This window comes from Mustela nivalis, assembly GCF_964662115.1.
Source record: "Mustela nivalis genome assembly, chromosome: 5".
Classification (NCBI taxonomy): domain Eukaryota; kingdom Metazoa; phylum Chordata; class Mammalia; order Carnivora; family Mustelidae; genus Mustela; species Mustela nivalis.
The window spans coordinates 75,913,018-75,936,662 of NC_139024.1; the positions used below are offsets into that span (position 1 = coordinate 75,913,018).

The 23,645-nt window shown below is 38.8% G+C and overlaps 1 protein-coding gene across 5 annotated transcripts in view; it reads right to left on the reverse strand.

Moving 5' to 3' along the window:
• The window catches only part of NKAIN2 (sodium/potassium transporting ATPase interacting 2), a gene marked incomplete at its 3' end in the record, with an annotated part of 1,000,956 nt that extends 995,424 nt beyond the window's left edge, over positions 1-5,532 (reverse strand). For 2 of the 5 annotated variants that reach the window (XR_014311534.1, XM_082729989.1), the window contains exon 1: positions 5,010-5,196. Coding sequence is in view for 2 of the 5 variants with exons in the window: in XM_082729989.1 (XP_082586115.1) it covers positions 5,010-5,063 (54 nt within the window). Of the gene's footprint in view, positions 1-5,009; positions 5,197-5,280 lie in introns of those variants that run through there. The other 3 variants (XR_014311535.1, XM_082729988.1, XM_082729990.1) reach the window with 3 other exon arrangements.
• Between the last annotated feature and the right edge of the window lie 18,113 nt (positions 5,533-23,645).

Genomic DNA, 23,645 nt, shown 5'->3' on the forward strand with positions numbered 1-23,645 from the left:
AGAGTTTCATGATATAGGTGAAAATGGAATAGAAAGGAAATAAAAATATTTCTCATGCATGTGTTTGACTTCTGAAATTTGAGTGTAATAAGTCATGGAAATGGAAAATTTTCCATTATTAGCCACATTAGTTTCAAAACTACTTTTGGAAAAGTTACACCAAGCTGCTTAAAATTCTACCAAATAACGTACGTATATTATTGGAAATTTTAGTCATTAGTTTTATATATACAAATATTGAATGCAATTGATGCCACAATCCTAATATATTTATTTCAAGTATAAATCTATAAGGTTTAGTATGTACTTCTGTCTCAAATTTTATTTTTGTCAAGCACACACATGTGTAAAAAGGAAACAGAATCAGATATAAAGACCTCCTGTTTCAAGGGAGTTCCTGGCTGCCGTTCTGAAATTCTTGATTGGGCAAGTAGAGAATTTGACCCCAAAATAAAGCAGAATGAGAGGGAAAAGGAGGTGGCAATGCCTATTCACATTTTTTGGGCCACTGCCCACTTACGGGCCCCATGCCAGAGATGATTCTGGCATTCCACACAGGGAATGCTGCCCACACAAGCCTCTATTGGAGAAAGCAGAGGAGAAGCTCTGTACCGATTGGTTCCTTGAAACTTTGGGTATATGGGAAAAAAAAAAAAAAAAGGAGCTTTGCCACTCAGTTTGTGAACCAAGAAAGAGAGCTGGACACTGGAAGGAGTTTCTGTATCTTTCTTGGTAACCATTGAGTGGAGTACTGCTGAAAATTAGAATGAAAGAATAGATTTAAGCAAATATGCACACATACACACAAGATGCTGGAATCAAAAAGTAGAAAATATTTGAAAAAAATAAAGGTATTTGACAACTTAGCAAATTCCTAGCCTATTTTTACATAAGTTTCTGAAATGGCATATGGAAATCATTAGTTTTCTTTCTGAGCTATATTAGTTAATTATCATAAGATTTTATTATCAATGGCATGTGAACCTAAAATTTTAAATTGTCTGAGCAGGGAGGTTTTGTGGCAGGTAGAATTCTAAGCTTATGAAGAACTTTCATACCTGTCAATAGTACCCAAGGAAAATTACAAGACTCCACCTGCATTTTTCAAGTCACTTTGGGTCATGCTTTATGTTTTTAAAAACTAATGAAAGTTCATATAAATATGAACACTGCACCAAGTCATGACAGACAACCACTGATGTATTACATAATTATAATAAATTGTTTCATTTAGTCCATCTATGTACTCATGGCTTTCTTTTCTAATAAATGTGTACCCCTGAAAATGCCTAGTAAGTACCTGCACAGTAGAAAGTAATTGGTCATTCTAAAGTCAGTTTCAAATGTGCTTCTTCACATAGAGACACACACATGTGTACTAATACAATTCTTCGTTGCATCTGCTCCAAGTTAGCAATATTTCATAAAGTACATGGCAAGAATGGCACCTTCAAGTATTAATCTGAACATAAATCTATATTTCCAATAGTTTATGACGCATACACTTTGTTCCATAGAGGAATCTGACCTACAAAAAAAAAAAAAAAAAAAAAAAAGGTGGGGGGCAATGTTGAATTTTCTTACTTGAAAACAAATCTGTCTTTTCAAACTAAGGAAGTTAAGGTCTTCCATATTATAACTAAGTGATTTTTCACTGAGGATCATCTGAGTAATTTTTGCGACATTCAGATAAAGTACTCTTTGATTCAACCAAACACTGAAGAACAAAAAAATAAAAAACAAAATAAAACAACTGAAACATTTTCTCAAGCTGCTGGGTTGTCAATAAGAAGTTAGATTGTTGCTATCCTGTGCCACTATAACCAACACTGCAAATGCAGTGATGAGTTTTGTGACTATCTGAAATTTTCAGTTTCTGAGCACTAAGGACAGCAATGATAAAAAGGAAATTATCTTCTTGAGATCAAGAGCTTTAACTTTGTACTGTACACATGGAACCAAACTGTTTCCAGAGATCACATCCCTTTTTCATAGGAATCACCCTAAAATCTGAAATCGAAATAACCATATCTCAAAGATTTTAATGTATGATATACAAAGGCAGACACTTTTACATAAAATGCAAGTTTTGTATTGAATCTATGTGGTATGAAATTCTTCTTGTGTCCTAAACTGATTTCCTGACCTTTAAAAGAAAGTATATTTATCAACAATTGTAATCTGCCAAATATTAAACTAAATGTACATTTAATATAATTAAAAGCAAAGATATAGAATCCTGACAGGTAAATTTCTCCGGCACATTTGTCTCTTTCCCTCACCTGTTAAAAAAGATCAAACACTGTCCGCTCTGATAATAACCTGATGAATGAGGTTCCCATCTCTGCTGTACCAACAGCTACCTCATCCTCTACAAAGGCCAGCTGCAACTTGATGTAAACATAAATATTCCTTTAAGTCTAATTAAATTAGAGATATTCTACTTATGTAATTGGAAAGAAATGTTTTCAGAAACTTAAAGTTACTTATAAGGAAATTTAATAAAGTTTCTATCCTAGACTATCTTTGGATTCCATTAATTTAAGTAAATCTAAGATTTATCTACACAACTACCAAAAAACATGCCCAAATGTTATAAAACTGCACACTAAACACTTCAGAAGTAGACAAAACTGGGGGAACGTCTGTGTCAATCAGTGGTACATGAGTCATAACTTACTCTAGAAACATGGCTACTTATAAAACCAATAGCTCAAGATACAGAAAGTTTCTGAAGGTCTATCTAGAGCAAAGGAAAACATATACACCTACCTATTTTGTGTATGTGTGCATGTGCAGTGCTTTATAATTATTAATTTGCAAAGAAATCATTTTATTTAAAATCAAATACTATATTTCTAAGAAGCAACAATTACCAGGAATCTCTGAGGTCCTTTAAATGTGATCATTTCACCTTATCAAAGCAATAAATGTTCTTTGTCCTTTGTTTTTTGTTCTGCATCTGCATTAACATGGCTGCTAATTATATTAGCCTGGTGGCACATAAAGTCTGAATGGGGAAAATCACATGATTGTTATAGAACTTCCTTAAGATTCAAATGTCTCCTCGCTTAGACTGAACATGCCTATATTACAAGTACCATTATTTTGTTAGAGAACTTAGCTTTGATTCAGAATTTCTGTTCCATAAGCGACGTAGCACTTCTCCAATACACCATCGGATATGTGCACACATGAACAAAGACACAAACACACACAGAAATCTTTAGCCTTATCACCCCACTTTGTATATTTAGTTTCATTTGTATATTTAGTTTTTTTCAAAATTGTTAAGTTCTTGAGAAGTTTGTGTTTGTCACACAAAATGCCACATAGATCTAATGCCATAATAAAGCCCTACTAAGCCAAATCAATAAAAGTTGAATTACATTTTAAATTTTTTAAATTGAAAATAGCCTAAGAATGCTCTTAACCACCCACTCATTCTCACAGCTTTATGATTTTACACAGTGAATCAGCAAATGTATTCTTTTCTGAATCATATATGAACATAGGAATGTTTTGAAAATGTTTATACAATTTGGAATACTTGGCCTAACCAGTGGTTTCACCACGTAAACTCTCCCATTATTCTGATTAGCTTTATCATTAAGAGTAAAAATCCTTTATTGCAAAACTTAGGTGAGTACGAGGCAAAAAGAAATAAACTGGTTTACACATCACTGAAAAAATTATATTCTTAAAATTACATTTATAGTTTCACCTTCTTTTTCTTACAGTCAAGTGCCTAAGTAATTCACAGATCAAAATAAGCATCATGAGATAACTTTCCTGGTGAAGAAAAACACCCCAAAACAATAAGCAACAAAAAGCACTGCTCCACCAGCTATATAGTAAACAAAACAACAACAACAATGACAACAAATGCTGGGGCTTCAAGACTACTGATAAACAATGAAGACCACTTAAGGTATTCTTCTAACAGTTTCAACAGCAAATCCTTGTTCTTTTGAACACTTTACTGCTGGGCTCTCAAATCTCCTTCAGTCTAGTTGTCCTTTCAGCCTTTATGAAACATTGTTGGAAATGTGGGTGGCTTTTCAGACTAATTTATACTTTCCAAGGAAAGCTATTTGATAGCAGGAGTGAGCAAGTACTCCTACTTCAAATTAACCACTTACGGTGGCATATTTTGCACCTCTAAACTATCCTCAGCCCCTCCTATTGCCCTTAGAGAATTTAAATTCAGAGGCATGACGTTTTCCATTACTGGCTTCTTGCCTCTTTGCAAACGTACAACATTTCTCAAAATGTATATATAATTCTCCACCCTATAGGATCATACAACATATCTATTTCAGGAGCAATTACATACATGATGTAAGACAGAATATTTTTCTTAAGAATTGTTTAAAATAATTGTGAATTAAAGGCTACTGATTCAGTTTATGGCAGTGGTGTTACTGAGTTTATCCAAGTATTTCTCTTCAATATACATACTTTCAAAACTCAACGTGGCTTCTAGATCAGACTGCTGTAAGGATACCATCTGCCCTACATAGTGGTCTATTACAGCATTATACTTATAAGAATATATTCCTTGAAAAATAACACACATCAATGAAGAAACAAAGATACTGCAAAAAAAAAAAAATAGTGTACGGAATTAAAGTCAAAAATCCCATATCTGTCTTAACACCTGTATAGTAAATTATATGTGACAACCACGTTGTTACAGTACTAGGAATGCAAAGCATAAAGGAACAAGAGATACATCTTGCCTTGCTTAAAGAAATTAAAGACAAGTTTAACCCGCACCTGCCAAACTGTCTTCAGAGGAACAGAAATAGGTGGGGGCGGAAAGGCTCACCTCTCGTGTACCCCACAGTGCCTCTCCCTGAAATCATTTTAAATATAGGCAATATATCTGTCACCTTTTCTCTTTTATTTTTCCTTCCATTCTAATCAATGGCAGACCCTTTACTGCACTCCCCAGCCCAGTATCTCAAAGGCACATTACAGAACGAGAGGACCTAAGTGTCACTTACCAGTTGCATGCCACAGATAAAGATAAGCGTGCACCTGCCACTGCAATAACCCATGGTTTCCGAGACCCCTGCCACAGCCAGACTGTCCCACGTCGGCCACCGTCGAGCCCCCACTTTATCCAATCAGATCGCGGGGAAGGACAGGCAAACCTGCCGAGGGCTCGGGGGCTCCGGGCTGCTGCTGCCAGCGTCCTGGGAAGTGACAGGCATTAGGACCTGCTGGCGCGGCGGCGGCGGCGGCGGCAGCTCCAGCCGCGCCCGCCAAACATACCTTCACTCGCTCGGTGCACACGCCGCGCCGCGGGCAGCGCCGCCCGCGGAGACGCGCCCGGAGCCCGCAGGGGCAGCAGCGGCAGCCTCGCAGCGCCGCCGCGCCTTCAGGCATCTGGCCGCGAAGTTTCGCCCCCGCCGCTCCTCGCGCCGGCTCGCCCCACGCCCCCCAGCGCGGCCGCCGCCCGACGCGCGCTCGCCCGGCGCTCTCCGCGCGCCGGCTTCGGGGGCGGCAAAAGCGCGCGCGGGGCGCTGCCCGCCTCCCTGCGCCGCCCGCGGCTCCTCTGCGCGGGGCGCTGCGGGGCCAGGCGGGCGGGGGCGGGGCGCGGGCCGGGCGGGGGCGTCCGGGCTCCGCGGTCCCGGGCGGCGGCGGCGGCGGCGGCGGTGGTGGCTGCTGCCGCACGCAGTGATGCCAGGTCCGCGGCGCGTCCTGCAGCGGCGGGGCCCCTCCCCTCGCCCAAATGTGCTAATCCTCCTCCAACAAATCCTTCAACAGCTCCCGCCGCCCCTTCCCGAGACGGAAACTTCTTCGCAGCTCCGCAGGGGCTGCCGCGGAGGGGCTGTTGGCAGCGAGGTCTAGGCGGGAAGAAGCGGCGCAGGAGCGGTGACTGCGGCGGTGCGGACGCCGGGGACCTCGGGGAGAAGAGTCCGGGCGGCAGGTCCGTGGCTTCCTGGGCTTGCGTGGGTCCCGTTCCCGCAGCGGAGCCTGAAGCAGCAGGCGCGAGCGGGCCGCGTGGGTGCGCCTGTGTGTGTCTGAGGTGAAGGGACGGAGAGGAGGGATAGCGAAGCGGGGGTGGGGTGATGAACTAGGGGTGCAGCCGCGGCATCCTGGCCGGTCGGAAAGCCCGCCTGGCGGACGGGAGGAGAAGGGCGCCGCGGCCGCAGACGCACTGCCCGCCGCCCAGCGCCCGGCTCCGGAGCATCTGCAAGGGCCGGAGCGTGGAGACGTGCGGAGCCGACCCCGCTTGGGAAAAGGGACGGGGTTCCTGCCAGAGTTGGTGGGGAACTGGGGAAGCGGTGGGAGTAGGGACGCAGTGAGTTGCCGTTGCTGCTTCAAACTGTTTTCACTCGAGAATTTAAAGAATCAGAGACAATGTTAGCACTCAATGACTACCGCTTTAAGGACCGTCCCAGCTGGGTGTGGATTCCTGAAGGTGTTTGCTCCAGACCCCGCTCCCGAGCGCCGGCCAGAAGCTGGGCACAGGCTCCTGCAAAGACCCGCTTCGGAGCCCGCTGCTGCCACCTGCGGGCGGAAATCTGAAGAGCCGAGCAAGTTGGTCCAGGTGGCGGCCTCAGGGGTCTGGGTATTCAGGATTCAAGGGTCAAGTTTCCTTTGTAACTCCTGGAAGCTACAGAAAGTATTACTTACTTTCCCAAGAGGTGAAGGGGTGGTGTGGACATCCGCTGGGGAACTCAGTTATTGGAATGAAGAGCTGAGACTGATGAGAAAAGAAAAGGAAACCACAAAGCAAGCATGTCCATAGGATAAAGACATGAAACCAAATCAGGCAAGGAGCTTTCCATAGTAAATGGGATTTGGCCCTTCTGATAAAATGGCATTTGTATAGGTTAATGTTACACTGGGAACCGCAAATAAGGATCTCAAATGATTGCTTCCTTTGAATAAATATTATGACATATCAGAATGACTAAATATTAAGAAATTGAATAGGGCATAGGAACCCTAGTCTCCAGAAGTATGGTACTAAATTTTCAAAATGACTTGTCAATGGTAGAGAGCCTAAAAGGGATCTGATTTGTTAAATTTTTGGAATGAAGATACTTTATTACTGTAATGTAAATGTCTGCTTTTAATTGCCCTGTTTGTGAATGGGCTTTTCCCCTGAAAAGTGTCTTTCGATGCTGAATAGAATTAAGAGAACCCAATAGAATTAAGAGAATTAAGAGAACCCACTGCCAGACCTGATGGTTAATACCTGCTCCACAACTCTTGGTAAAAAGAAGCCAGAGGTGTCTAGTACAGATGTTTCTTTTTGTTGTTACTGTTCTGCCTTATACACATGTTAGCTGTTCAGTAGCTGCTGGGGATGCAGGTGTTTTGTACTACCAAACAAAAAGAAAGCTGTTAAGTTGATGTTGAACATAGAAGAAGCTCTTACCATATTGCAAAAAGCATTGTATTGCCTTTTTTAAATTCATAGGAGCCACAATGCGCGTGGATCCAGCAATAATCCTGCAATAGTTTCCCTGCAACCACCAACGTCTTTAGACTCTCTAGGTTAAAGGAAAGCATAATGGTATCAGTAGCTGACTCTCAGTGCCCTGTGCATAGTCCCTGAATAGTTGCCTTATGGTACATGCCCACCTTCTTTCTTCAAGCCCTTGGGACTCTCTGTCTACAGGCTCTTTCTAGCCACAGGAGGTTCTGGACTCCAGAGTGAAGTTACAGCTGTGAGAACAATTCTTGCCCAGTAATGGATATGGGACTTGGTGGATCAGTACCCCAACTTTTCAACCCAAAGATGGGAAATCCTGAGACATACTCTAGTCAGCATTATTAACCTCCCAACCAGGATTGAGCCCATATGGTTGACCATATTGTTTCACTCCTGCACTCTGAATTAGCTTCCTTCCCTTCCTGCCTTATTTCCCTTCTCCTCTACCAGTGTTCCCTGGGTTTACCTCCAAAATAAGTCACTCAAATCCTTGTGTCAGGGCTGCCACTTGAGAAGCCCAACATAAGGCAGTCTACAAGGGCTTTTCCTGTTGGGGCATCATAGGCACATTATTCTCAGAGGAGTGAACCAGGTACATGTTTGGTGTTGCACATTTATTGTGTGCACCTACCTTACTCCATGCTACACCTGCATCCTCTCATTCATTACTCACAAGAAACCAATGAGTTAGTGAGAAACTCATTTGAAAGATACAGAAGATAGGATCTAGAGCAATGAAGTATCTTGTTCACAGGTGCACATTTTCCTGGTGGCAGAATTAGTGTGTAAAGGCATGTCTGTGGGACATTGAAATTCACTTTCCAAACCACTTCATTGATATTTTGCTATACTTCCTTGTCATTCTTTGGGAATTCCACACAGAAATGATGACTTAAAAATATTTAGGAGAATGATCACACATATTTTATCCCTTTTCCTAGCTTTATTGAGATCAGATTTTGTTATCTCTAAATTAAGTTCACTTTGCATCCTTTAGATGTGGTATAGGCAAAGCCTGACTTAGGAAAAGGTGTCCTAGATAGGGACACAGTTTCATCCCTTAAGGCGGCTATGTCCTTTCTGTTCCATTTCCTATTATCCTTGGAGCCTTAGGAAAAAGACTATAAAGAGAATCCCAACTGTCCCATTGAAGTGCATGTAGCAGGGCAGTGTCTCAAATTGGAATGTCAATTGCACTTTCATTTAGAAATAGCCATATACTATTCAGCTTTCCTTGACTGCTCTGGTGATACAACTATTGCTAAGTAGCTTGTTTCTGTGAGGAGAATGTGTCACACATTACACATCTCCATCTGACTGACCTTGGCATCCTACTTTAAAGTAACTTTGAAGGTTATTTCCCGCCTATTATCTCATTTATCTCTCAGAACAATGCAAGGAATCCAGTGACTACTCAGCCACAAAGTTGCTGTCTGCTCAACAACCAATCACTTGAACAAAAGCAGGAGCTTAAGTCTGGCTTTGTAACACCACTAAGCAATTTCACTCTGAGTTTTACTCTGTTCATTATACTTCAAAAACATAAAGGCAACAATTAACTTTACAGTCACAAACCTATAAAATTGATTTATTGAATATTTTATACAAACTTGGATTTTTTATGGAAAGTAATATTTTCAAAATAATTTTTAAGAAAAAAATAATCTGGGGTGCCTGGGTGGCTCAGTAAGTTAAGTGTCCTGACTCTAGGTTTCAGCTCAGGTCACCATCTTAAGGTAGTAAATTGAGCCCTGAGTTGGGCTCCATGTTCAGTGTGGTCTGCTTGAGATTCTCTCTCCCTCCGCCCCCCCCACCTCTCTCTCTCTCATAAACAAATCTTCTTTAAAAAATAAAAAGAAAATAAAGATAAATAATCACACATAATCCTTCTACCCGGAGATAATCTGTCTTCCAGAGATAATCTGTCATTTGTACACAAACCATTTTTTATAAAAATGGGATTATATCCATAATATATTTCAATCTGCTTTTTCTTTTCACTTAATAATAACATATGTCCAACTCATTGACTATTAAGCTCATGGGTGCTGCAGCCAATTTGACTTCATATTTCAAGCTCTGCTGCCATTTACCAACCATGTAACCTTAGGCAAATCACTTCGCTTCTGTGCCTTAGTTTCCTTATCTCTAATGGGTCAGAAGTAGAAGGAGTAATAATGCATATATATCATAGCGCTGTTGAGAGGGTTATGTAAATGTCAATATAGGAAAAGTTTTCAAAACAGAGCTTGGTGCCTGGTGCATAATTAACGTTTTAAGATACTTAATTATCATTATTCTGCATACAATATAGCTTTTTTTTTTTACATTTATCCATTTTATTTTATTTCTTTTCAGTGTTCCAAAATTAATTTTTTATGCACCACACCCAGTGCTCCATGCAATACGTGCCTTCCACAATATAGCTTTAATTACTCTACAGCATTCTCATGTAAGAAAGTCTCCCAATCATTTATTTATTTATTTATAGATTTTATTTATTTATGTAACAAAGACACAGTGAGAGAGGGAACACAAGCAGGGGGAGTGGGAAAGGGAGGAGCAAGCCTCCCGCTGAGCAGAGAGCCCGATGTGGGGCTGGATCCCAGAACTGAGCTGAAGTCAGACGCTTAACAACTGAGCCACCCAAGCGCCCCATCCCAATTGTTTAATTTTTATCCTTTGCTTCGACATACAGGTTTTGCGGTGGGCAAAATAATAGCCCTTCAAATGTGTCCACACCATAATTCCAAGCACCTATGAATATGTTATTTCACATGACAAAAGAGACTTTGAGCACAAATTAAGAACTTTGAGATGGGGAGGGTAGCCTGAATTACCCAGGTGGGTCCAGTCTAATTGTTTGAGCCCTTAAAAAGAGAACTTTTGCCAGCTGGAGGGAGACAGGGGAACAAAAGAAATTGAAGAAAGAAGAAGGTCAAGAAGATGCAAAGTGAGTTCCACCCACCATTGCTGAATTTGTAAATGGATGAGGGGAGCAAGAGCCAAGGAATGTAGGTGGCCCCTAGAAGCTATAAGAGTAAGGAAATGGAGTGTCTCCTACAGCCTCCAGGAGGAATGCATTCATGTCTGCAGCTTGATTTTAGCCAACTGAGACTCTTGTCAGATGTCTGACCTACAGAACTGCTAGATAATTAATACATGCTATTTTGAGTCACCAAATTTGGAATCATTTGTCATATCAGCAATAAAAATCCAATACAGTTTAATTCCAAAGCTTCAATACTATTTCATAGTACTTAAATTTGTAGATAGGTTTTCACCTGTATTATGACCACTTCCTTATGATAAATTTCTAGAAGTTATATTTAGGTCAAAAAATGATAAAAAATATGATGCTTTTGATAAATGATACCAAATTTCCTTTCAGGAGTTCTATCAACATAGATCTATAGGAAATGTACTCGCCATTTTCCCTTTGCCATTATCAGTCATAGATATTATCATTCTTTAAAAATATATATATTTTTTTCCATTTTCCATTGTAATTTATATTTTTAATACAACAATCATTTCTTAAATACCCAGTAAATGTGTTGAGGTGGACTGTGACCCATAAATATATCACATTGTCTCTTGCCTTTCTGTTACCATTTCTCTTGCAAGTTCAACTGCACTTTTAATAATATTATCCAATGACAGGTTCTATACTATGGAACTTAAGCAATGAAAGTCCAATTATCTAATTAACTGAAATGCTGACCTTCAGAGAAAACATTGAAGAGATGTTGGTAAGCCAACATAACAGACTATGCCATCATAAAGACCAGAGCTGTAGGTATGATCAATGCCTAACCAGTCATTTTTTGGTATTAAATACCATTTGGGTTATATACTTCTAAATTAAATTATTTTAAATTGTCATTTATGTAAATTCTACTTATAATATCAAGTAAAATGCCATGAACAAGTTAGGATCTCAGTACCTATTTCCTGGTGATCATTTGCATGTATTAACTTGATTATTTTTAACATTTCAATCATGTTTATTATGAGATATTTTAAGACTTATTTATACAATTATTTTACAAATGTAGACTCTCAATTATATATTATTTTAGTAAATTATCTCATAGAAAGCCATGCAATTTTAGAAATAACATTTGTAGGGATTAAGAAAGCCACATTTTCATCTTTTGATTTTCCCCTAATTTGTGCTGATTCCTTTTTTAACATGAAGAATTGGAAAATAAGTGTAAGGACAAGCCTACTGCTCTAATTGCTGTTGTAACAACCCACTCCAAATATAATGGCCTTAAACAATAATTTTATTGTTTGTGGATTCTGATTCTATGGGTGTGGAATTCAGAGAGGGCCCAGAGGGGAAAGTTTGTTCTGTACTGTCTGGAGCTTCCAGCTGGAAAGACTTCCAAGGCCGAAGGTGCCTTCATGGCTGAGGATGTCTTTGTGGCTCAGGGCAGGGCTCACCTCAAGTTCATTTACTCGCAAGTCTAGCATATGGGTTGGAAGGGCTTGAGGACTAGATCTTAAGGCAGGTGTGTAGCCTGTCCATGCAACATGACTTCCTCACAACATGGCTGCTTCTGAAGAGCCAGATTTCTTATATGGCAGCCAAGGGCTCACAGCACAATATTGCAGCCAACAAGGCAGAAGCTGGACTGCCTTTTATTAACCCATCCTCAAAAGTCACCCGGCTCCACTTCCCTCATACTCTTTTTTTTTTTTTTTAATCCAGTTACTGAACATAAAGTATATTATTCATTTCAAGGGTAGAATTTAGTGATTCATCAGTTGTATACCACATCCAGTGCCCATCACATCAACTGTCCTCCATACTGCCCATCACCCAGCTACCTCATCCCCACACCCAACTCCCCTCCAGCAACTCTCAGTTTGTTTCCTGTAGTTATGAGTCTCTTTCAGTTTGCTTTCCTCTCTGTTTGTATCTTATTTTATTGGTCTTCCCCCATATTCTACTAAGTATAAGGAAGTTACAAGCCCGTCCTTCCTAAAGGAGGGGAAGATGTAGAGCCCCACTATTACCAAACAAATGTCAAAGAAGTTGAGGACTGTGTTTTCAAATCTCTGTTTTAACCATTATATAATTAAATGGAATCATAATTAAAGGGAACTGCTTGTTTCCTGAACATTAAAATAAGTAAAAATGAAAATTTAGACATAATGCTATTGTATCACAATAAAAAAGTTACCTTTATACTAATATATCAGGGAAACAAGCTAATTGAATATAAAAGAAAGTGTTGCTCTGAATCAACCAGAATGAAAAAGATTAATAATAATTCAACTTTGGATTTTATACAATGTGGACAAGTAACAGGTATATATTCTATCCACTCAAATGACTTCACATTCTCAAGGGCAAGTTAAAAGTTGGGATTCATTTCCTACAATTATGAAATGAGGAATAGAGTATTTAAACCATTCAATAGAATGAGGCTAAACAAATTATTAGTTTTCAGTGAAGCAATAGTTAGTTATATGTACTCTACATTTTTTTCTGTGTAATTAAGATTTATTACACAGCTTGAAAGTATCTTTCCAGATAATGTAGTTACTGTAAAATTTCTTTATTTGCTGTGCTTTCCCCAGTTTATCTTTCTACAACCCTAATAAATACCAATTTAATAGAATATTAGAAAGTGACAAAGAGAAATGTTAGGAAAGTAGATGTGGTGTACTTGCTTATAATAGGATTAATTCAAAATCCTTACACAGTGGTATGTTTTGGGCTTCTGGAGGGAAGAAAAATAAACCCCTAAACACAGTTGTGTCTTTTTTTATAGTTAAGGCATTCAGTAATATAAATATGATATTCTTTTTTTTTTTAAGATTCTATTTATTTGACAGAGAGACACACAATGAGAGATGGAACATGAGCATGGGGAGTGGGAGAGGGAGAAGCAAGCAGGTTTCCCTCCAGCAGGGAGCCCGATGTGGGACTTGATCCCAGGACACTGGGACCATGACCTGGGACCATTGTGCTTAACGACAGAGCCACCCAGGTGCCCCATAAATATGATATTCTAATCAAATGTTTGTTTTCCCTTTTTGAGAGAGAAGGAATGAAATCTTTACTGAGATACCAAATTTAAGTGGTCCTTTTTAGGGGCACCTGGATGGCTCAGTGGGTTAAAGCCTCCGCCTTCAGCTCGGGTCATGATCCCAGGGTCCTGGGATCAAGCCCCTCATTGGGCTCTCTGATCCTCAGGGAGCGTGCTTCCTCCTCTCTCTCTGCCTACTTGTGATCTCTGTCTGTCAAATAAAATCTTTAAAAAAAAAATAAATGGTCCTTTTTAAATTTGGAAGTAGATGAAAGAGGCAGGCATTTTGTGTTTACTTTCTTTTGTTGTGAGCTGGAGGATATGTAGAACCAGGACTTCCTTGTAGTTCTGTTCAGGTTCCATTGCCTGTCTTGGTACTGTGCAGTAAAGACTGAAATGCTTCCAGTGGGTTTTGCCTAGGTATTCTATGGTAAACATGGGTGTTCCATTGATACCTTCTGATGATGATCTGAGAGTGGTGGCACGGCCAATACCTGCCCACTTCCTGAACTATTTTTGTTTTCACATATGCCTCTTAGGGAAACGACAGAAGCACTAACTTCAAATCACAATAAAATTCTCATTAGTCATAATACTGTTCAGCCCAACAACCGACCCGCTGTGTGTCACAATGTCATCATTACACCTCCAGACAGCCCTGCCAGCCTGACAAGAATCCGGACAAGAATGGGGAATTTCGGGATATGATCCATGTGACTGAGGACTCCAGGAGACACTGGAAAACTGTATTCAGGAATTCATTCTGCCCAATCACACTGCCTTGCCAATTTTACTCTGATGCTATATCTCCCTGTTGCGATTGTCAGAGTGGAGAATGTGGCAACAGTCTATACCCACCATTCAGGAATTTCACCTCAACCAGAGTAGGTAGCAAAAGGACCACAAAACACTTTCCCCTTGTCTGCTTCCCCTACTTCTGCCACTTACCCAGCTTTCCACCAGTCCTCTGATGCTTTTTTGGTTTTTTTATTTTTTAATTTTATTTATTTATTTGACAGTGATCACATGTAGACGGAGAGGCAGGCAGAGGGAAAGGGGGAAGCAGGCTCCCTGCTGAGCAGAGAGCCCAAATCAGGATTCCAACCTAGGACCCTGAGACCATGACCTGAGCCAAAGGCAGAGGCTTAACCTACTGAGCCACCCGGGCACTCCGCTCCAGTGGTGAGTTTCCCTTCTCTTCCCCCTGCCTGGTCAGGACTCTCCTCCTTTCTTCTAATAGTAGGTAATAATGAGAGAGTGGGATACAGGGGAAGAGCAGCCAGCAGAGAGGGAACAAAAATGTTATAACTGTTAACAGCTACAATTTGAGTGAAACACATATATTGCCTTTAGGGGAAGGTGGGAGACTAAAAATCACCATAGCAAAAAGAAAAATTATTCAGAGTCATAAATCAGTAGAAATGAGGGCTGAGAGCCATGGCAGTTCTGACAAGGGGAAATCACTGTCACTTGGGTGAGTCAGACATAGAGTATTTAAGCTGGCTCAAGGCTTGGAGGTAGAAACATCACAGATCCTGGCTCTGCAAATAGGTTATTTTAGCTGCAACATAGGGATCCTGGGCAATGTTGTTGGAAAAGCAGGTCTGAATGCCAGTGTGAAGAGTTTGGCCTCTGAGTGACAATGAGGAGACCAAGAAATATCTCGAGCAGAGAAAGGATGAGAGCTACACCCCACGAAGTCACCTTGAAGTTTTACATAAAATGATTTGGAAAGAAGGGAGTATAGATATAGGAAGCCACCAAAACTAGAGCCAGATGTCATTGCTCCATGTTGTATGGTATGGCCAAGACATCTAGAAGTCAATTTTTGAGTAAACATATTCGATAAACATATTTATCTCGCTATTTTTTTTCAGTCCTTTGCCATGGTAAGTATATATGAAGGACTTGATGTTCTATAGTCCTTTGGCAAACAGTTCAGTATTTGAATCCTAAAAATAAAAAATATACTTTTCCTATCAGTTTGTTATAGTCACATAGGTATTGCCATACTCAAATCCAAATATATCATAACCTTCCTTTCTGTATGAAACATGGTACACATTTTTTTCTGTCAATAACTGCATTATGCTTTAAATGTAAATGTATTGACATATGAATATGTTAGTTATACACATATAACTTATTTGTTTTTAATATGTTCCCATTAAAATGTGACTACTTGAATCAAAGGATAGGAATTAAGTGTATTTATTTGATTGACAATATATAATTAGGTATCAGTGCTGGACTAAAGAATACCACTTTAAAATAATGCACTAGCAAATGTGTTTATGATGTGGGGGGAAAACCAAAGCCAAGAAAATATTTGTATACTCAATTTAAGACACGATAAAAATTATTGGAAGTTTATACTTCTTAGAGTTGTTTGTGTTCATTCTAGCAGGATTATAGTAATACCAAATTATGACAGATATTTCAAGATTCCTATGAAGATGGAATGCCAAGTGCTTTTTTTTCCTTGTCTCCTACAGGATTTCAAGATTTGATTGCCCAAGTGACATTTACACTGTCACATACTTTTGTGAAATGCCTTATGTTAATTACAGTTTTCACATTTTGCATGGTGACAAAATTGTCATATTGTCTTATACTTTAAGTCTTTTTAACTAAAAAGGGATTTCTGTAAAGGGGTCTTAAAGCAAAAACTTTTTTTAACCAAGTAAAAATGAATTTTAGAGAGAGTTTTCTTTTTTCTTTGCTAGAGAGGGAAGTATTATAAGCTGTAAAATACTTTGGATGTTCCAGTACAAGACAAAAAAATTTAAAAATCATACTATGTTCTTACTTATAAAAGCTTAATGAAGTAGAGTGGTATTCATGGTCAGTAAAATTAGGTAATTGTAGTGATTAACAAATATATAGTTCTCAACAGGTCACGAAGTATTTTTAAGGCCACCTACACAAAAATATTCACTATTTCAAATATCTCATATACCCTTTTCCCACAAAATTCATACACTAAGAACACATATTTTGGTATAAATTTTATTAACATAGAGATACTTTGAAGTACATTGAAGTCTTATTTTCCATAGTCATGGAATGCAGAACACAGCCCTGGTCCTACTGCCATGGCTCACTTTATCTTTCACTGTGTAACAGCCAACTGCGGAGTCTTATATGATACCTGTTGTCATCAAAAACTTAAGGACCCAGCATCACAGAAGCTATAGTGCCTTACAGTTTCCTGCATGCTCTGAGTTTCTAAAACAAAACAAAAACAAAAACAAAAACAAAAAACAAACCAGGAAAATCCAGACAAAAAATAGTATTTATTTTAGAAAAAAATGCTGCCACTGAGTTCCTCTAAATACTGAGCTCCTTGTAACCAAGCATCAAATCATTTGTTTTATACCCAATCTTATCTTTCCTTTCCTCCCTCCCTCCTTGGTTTCCCTCCTTCCTTCTCTCTATCCTTCCTTCTTTCTTTCTTTCTGCTTCCAGCTTTATTGATGTGTAATTGACATGTAACATTGTATAAATTTGTTAATTTGATACACTTATAGATTGTGAATTGCTTTTTAACACCTATAGGGTTAGCTAACACCTTCTTCACCTTACATAATTGGTACTTTTTTTTAATGGTGAAAATATTTCAGCCCTACCCCTTAGCAATTTTCAAGTATATAATATGGTATTATTAATTATAATTACCATGATATATGTTAGATCCCCAAAACATAATCAGCTTTTAACTGGAAGTTTATACCTTTGGCCAACATCTCCCCGTTTCCCCCACCCTCCAGCCATTCTACTCCCTGTTTCTGTTTAAGATGATACCTGGGAGTGATGTTTTACACTATTTGTCTTTCTCTTTCTGATTTATTTCTCTTTAGCATAATGTCTTCAAAGTTCATAAGTTCATGTAGGTATGTATATATGTACATATGTATGTATGTGTGTACACATGCACTTATTTATATATACATACGTGTGTGTTTGTGTGTGTGTGTGTGTGTGTGTGTATCAGGTTTTCTTACCCATTCATTTTTCTTTATCCATTCACTCATTGACAGACACTTAGGTTGTTTTCACATCTTGAATTCTGTGAATAAATCTACAGTGAACATGGGATTGCAGATATCTCTTAGAGATACGGATTTCATTTTCTTTGGATACATACCCAGAAGTGGAATTGGGTCATATGATAGCTCTAATTTTATTTTTTTGAAGAACCAATATTCCCCTTTGCTGTTTATAATATATCCAACTTCAGACATCTCATTTTTCTTTCTTTTTTTTTTCTTTTAAGATTTTACTTATTTATTTAACAGAGAGAGCACAAGCAGGAGATGCAGGTAGAGAGAGAGGAAGAAGCAAACTCTCCACTGAGCAAGAAGGCTGGGATCATTTCCTAAGCCGAAGGTAGATGCTTAACCAACTGAGTGACCCAGGCACCTTTTTTAAATTTTTCTAACCCCCTTAACTTTAAAGTGGGGGGGAGGGGTTGGGGTACCAGGTGGTGGGTATTATAGAGGGCACAGATTGCATGGAGCACTGGGTGTGGTGAAAAAATAATGAATACTGTTTTTCTGAAAATAAATTAATTTAATTTTAAAAAATGAAAATAAATAAATTAATTTAATTTTAAAAAGAACATGGGGACAATAATGTAATACTTATATGATTGCTGGAAAAATTAAATTAAATGATATAAAATGTTCCAAGACCTCAAGGTAGTGATTGTTCATGTAGTATTATTGGGCACTATATATTAATTATGGAAAAACCCATATTTCCCTTAAAATTTTTTGAATTTCCACTATCTCTCTCTTACCCTCTTAGACCCTTTAATTCTTTTTTTTTTTTAAGATTTTATTTATTTCACAGAGAAATCACAAGTAGGCAGTAAGGCAGGCAGAGCGAGAGGGGGAAGCAGGCTCCCTGCTGAACAGAGACCCCCCCAACAGGGGGCTCTATTCTAGGACCCTGATATCATGACCTGAGACAAAGGCAGAGGCTTAACCCACTGAGCCACCCAGGCACCCCAGACCCTTGAATTCTAATCCCAAATCTAATAATGGCTTATTGCTACTTGATAATGTATTCAGTTCACCTGATCATCATATGCAAACTTGTATCTAAGATGTCTGAAGCTAGAGAATCATTTATTTAATCTTTAAAACCTATAAGACTGCTCCACCTGAGATCCCATTAAACCAATACTTACCACCTTTTTGGAGCATGCTAACCTAACCATACCACAATATTTGCCGTAGGCAAATAAACATGACCTTGTATCCTACAAAAAAGGTTTGTAATATCACTCACAGTCCCTAGAGAAGGTCAGATTCAAGCCAACATCTATCACACACTGTGGATTGAAAACACACTAGTGATGTTTTCCTGAACCCACACTAGCACACAGGATCCCTTCTGGTAGCATTTGCATTGACAACAGATGATGGTCTTGCTCAGGATTCTGAGTCTCCATGAGGTCATTGCAGCATTTATGCTTCCGCTGCTCAGTGCCCAAATCCAGACCCAGAAAAATGGATAACTTATTTCAGAGAAAGCACTATACATACCATTTAGTGTTTTTATTAAGACACCTGGGGTTTTTTCTCCCAAAATAGTTTCTAGTTAACACTTCTGTTAAGTAAATAAGTAGCCTCATTGACCCACTTCACCTTAACGATATGGTCTTCCTTAGACCTTAGAACTCCCAGAACTGGATTCATTGTGCTTCTAACCAAGGCATTATTCTCTAGAATTCCTTTCATGATCTGGTGACAATCTGCTTATTCACATAGAGTAGCCAGTACCTTAGGGGAGTTCGGCAGAAATTCCAGTGTCTTCTGGTTAGTATTTAGCTGACCAGGGTCGGCAGGCAGTCATGATCGTTTCATGCTCTCCCCACATGAGATAGTGGATTAAGGAAAGCAGACAATGGGAAGCTATGCCCAAAGTGAGATAATTCACCATCCTGTAATAATTTGATGAGAAGGAGAGGTAAACTCAGAGAGGATTGTTCTAAATCTGCTTGGTAAAGAATGCTGTGAAGTGTCTCTGATCTGGCTCACAGGGGACCGCAGAAGTAACTGATGATACTCACACTTGACATGAAGCTAGAAAGGGAAAGGGATGTAATGAGATTTATTTAGTAAAAGTCATCTGACAGAGAAATAAAGTCATGACATATTAAGGAGGAACTGTAGAACACAGAAAATGAGGCCAACTGGATGGTATTTGTAGGGATAAAATTGAGGTAATGTGTCAAAGCCCCTTGTCAGTAAACTCCCCATTTATTCCTTTCTAAAGTTTATATTGTACGGGTTTCTTCATTAACCATCCAATCTGATGCTCTGCATAAGTGATACACTCCATTTATAGATGCTAAAAATCTTTGAAAACTAAAGTAACATAAAATTCCAAAGACAGTCTTTAAATTTGAAAAAATAGTACTATTAACATAAGCTCACACTGAGCTCAAGATACTTCTACATGTTCAATATATTGTTTAGAGGAGAGAAAATTGAAGCTAAGACCTTCTTTTAGTAATGAACATTTTAATGTCTGCTATCACACTGGGTAAATAATGTAAAGCTTCCAAATTTAGTCATAATAAGCAATCATTTTTCAATAAAAAGGGGTAATTTCTCTATTTCAGCTTCCATATAAGTGCCTATAGAATAAAATGTTGACTTAAAATACATTTCAAATGTTAGTCTTATGATAATTCCCAAGGATCATATCTTCAGAAGCTATTCCTAAAGATCACTAACTTCCCCTTAGATTAGGGCCATTTCATTTTCATCTTCATCTAGAATAGGAAACACTATGGTCTACTTCCTTTATTCTCAGGATTCATGAAAAATTTTTTAAAGAGTTAAAAATTGAGGAAAGGCAATATATTTAACATTTAATAAAAACATTTAATAAAAATTTATACATTTCAGAAATTACAGTGTTCATCACAAACTGAGGAGCACTTCCACATCACAACTTATATTTCTGTCCATTGGTAAGGATTCTATAATTATACCAGTGCTGCTGGTCTCTGGCCTCTTATTCACTTCTCTACAGGGGAGAAAGCTGACCTTAATCTGCACAGTAAATTCAAAAGCAGAAACGGCATACACAACCTAGTCTTTCTTCCCTCTAAGGAGCCAGCATGCCTACATGCACAAAGCTAGAACTTTTACAAAGATTGTCTCAAAGATTATTCATCCACACTTGAGGCTTAAGTAGGAGTATCTAATTTAGTCCTACGGATCTCACCTCTCTACAGATTTTTTCCCCACTATCCATCTTATCGGAAATAAAAGTAACATGCTATGTTGCTGTTAAGTTGCCTCGCTTACTGTATTGTTTCTCAGTTGACAATGTTTATTAGAATCATGTCAGCACCAAGCACCAGTAATTCAGTTGCTGATTTCTTCATGATTATGCTTTGGTCTATAAAGCTGTAGATAAGGACTTGTCTTTTCTTCTCCACACTATTATTGAAGGCTTGGTGAATGTGTGTCTATGAAGATAACCACAAAGCTTAGGAAACAGAACAGAGAGCAGAGTGTCGTGTACTCAGTAACTGTTTTAAGCATCCACTATACGCCAGGAACATTCTGGCTGCTGGGAAAATAGTAGTAGAAGGGACAAAGTCGCTGCCTTTATGGCATCTATTCTCTACTGGGGGAAAAGAAAACAAATACATGTACACAGCATACATTCACAGGTTAATGGCTGATAAGAAAATACACAGTAAAAATGTTTTACAATGGATAGAGTAATCCTTCTTCAGATAGGATGGTTAGGGTGGACTTCTTCAAGGAAATTAAAGTTGACCTGAGACTTAAAATATGAAGGTGGGAGTCATGAGAGTAACCAGAGAAAAATGATTCCAGACAGAAGATACAGAAACTTCAAAGATCCTAAGGGGAAACACACTTACCAAATGCAAAGGACAGAAAAACAACTAGAGTGACTGTAATGTAAGAGAAGAACAAAGAGGCAGGAGACAATGAACCTAGATGGGTAGATAGGTCCTAGATCATGAAAGAAGACCTTATAGGCCAGGATTTTAAATTAAAGAAATTATTCAATAAAATATGAATGTTGGGACACCTGGGTTGTGCAGTCAGTTAGGGTCTGACTCGGTTTGGGCTCTGATCATGATCTCAGGGTTGTGAGATTGAGCCCCGCATCAGACTCCATGCTGGGTGTGGAGCCTGAGTGAGATTCTCTCTCCCTCTGTGACCCACCCCCCCCCAACAAACAAACAAACAAATGTATTTTAGTGTTTACAGTTGGGATGTGATTTGAAATTAAAATTTTTACTTTTGCTGTTTGGGTTAAAAAGATTGGAAAGAGATCAGGAAAAAAAAAAAAAAAGAGATCAGGGATGTCCTTGTAGGGCAGTAAGAGTGGTCAGTTTTGAAGACTGTACTCTGGGGAGTAGAGTCAACAGTTCTCATGCACAGATGGCCTCTGGGTTATGGGAAGGGTTGTGACTTTAGGAATTTTCCTATGTTTCTATCCTGACCACCTAAGGGAACAGGGATACCATGTCTAGAGATGGAAAAGACTTTGGAGGGTCAATTTTTGCTTTATCTTACACAGATGGTTGTTTCCATATGTTTGTAACACTGTGTAGGCTACCTAGGTGACAGATCAAGTAGGCAGCTGGTTGTTTGTGTATGAATCTTGGGGAAAGCCAGGGCAGAGGTATTTTACCTGTTGTTCTTTATTGCCATGACTTAGAGAATTACTGGAAAGTCATGAGATAAATAATAGAAAATATTATACCTTGAAACATATTTTTTGACCAACATTTTGCTAAGCACTATACCTAAGTTCATCCTCACAATAGCACCCTTTTATACAAAGAGAAACTGAGGCTTAAGGAGAGTAATAATTTCTCCAAAGGCACACAGATAATAAGTTGTAGACTAGGCCTTGAATTCCTCTTTTTCTGACTCTAAAGTCCATGCTCACTGAACTAAATTTAAGGGTATAGGAGACACCTTGAAATTCTATGAGTCTTAATTAAAGTAGGAGGCTCGGTTTTGTTTGCGACTTTAATTAACGATATAACTTGCCTTATGTAATCAATAAGAAAACCCCTGAAACTCAACGTTTCAGTGTGCTTTATTTCAAAGCCACCAAGAATAGAACAATTTATAATTTGAAATTTGAAAAGGTCAGTTGTAGAGGAAAAGGACTCCCCCCAAATTGGGGGTAGATAATAATCAAGATTTTCTAATCTAATCTAGTGTCCACAACGTTCATTGGATTATTTCAGGAAGTTGGCCATAAGTCTCAGTGTGTCCAAAGCAAACCTAATTTCTGCCTGTTATCTCAGGATAATGATTAGTAATGTCCCCCTTTAAATCTCAAAAGTACTTCAGTTTGACAAATTACATGGTCACTCAATACTTAAAGGCCTTGGACACAAAATATTCTGAATAACTGATAGAGTACAAATACCCACAAATCCCATACTTTTCCTCTTTGAAAGAGGAGGAACCAAGGCCACTGAGGTTTGATTACACACCACACAGGAGCCCCTTCTTATTCAATTACTGAAGTCCAGCCCTCCGTTGAAACTCAACTTGAAATTCATTCATTTTTTTTTTCACTCAGCTTTCTCTCAGTATATATTTGCTACCCCTATGTACTTATTACAAATTATTTTTTGCTGAAGCATAAAAGGATTTTTTCTCTTATTCAGATGTAAACTCCCTATATTTTCAAGTGTCCAAGTCTTATCATTTTAGGTATTTAATAACTGCTTATTGAATCAATGTTAACAAAACCGAAGTGCTATCCAGGTAGAGTAGGAAACATACCTGGCAGTTGTTTTTTAAAGACTATCTGTTGCAGGGTTTGTGAGATCTGCTCCTTCTCATCTTCCACAGGACAAATGAACATATCTCTGCATATGAGAATCCTTTATAATAGTTTCAAGATGTACACAGCTGGTACCAATGTACAAATAAGACACTTTTTCTGGACCAAATTTCGGAAACGAAATTATAATTTAGGAAGATAATTACATAAAATGTGTAATCTGCCACCACATCCCATTGGAGAATATAATACTGGGTTTAACCAAATGTTTTTTGAGAACTGAAAATGTGCTTTTTAAAATTACACATGTTGTAAGAATTGACTGGAATAAA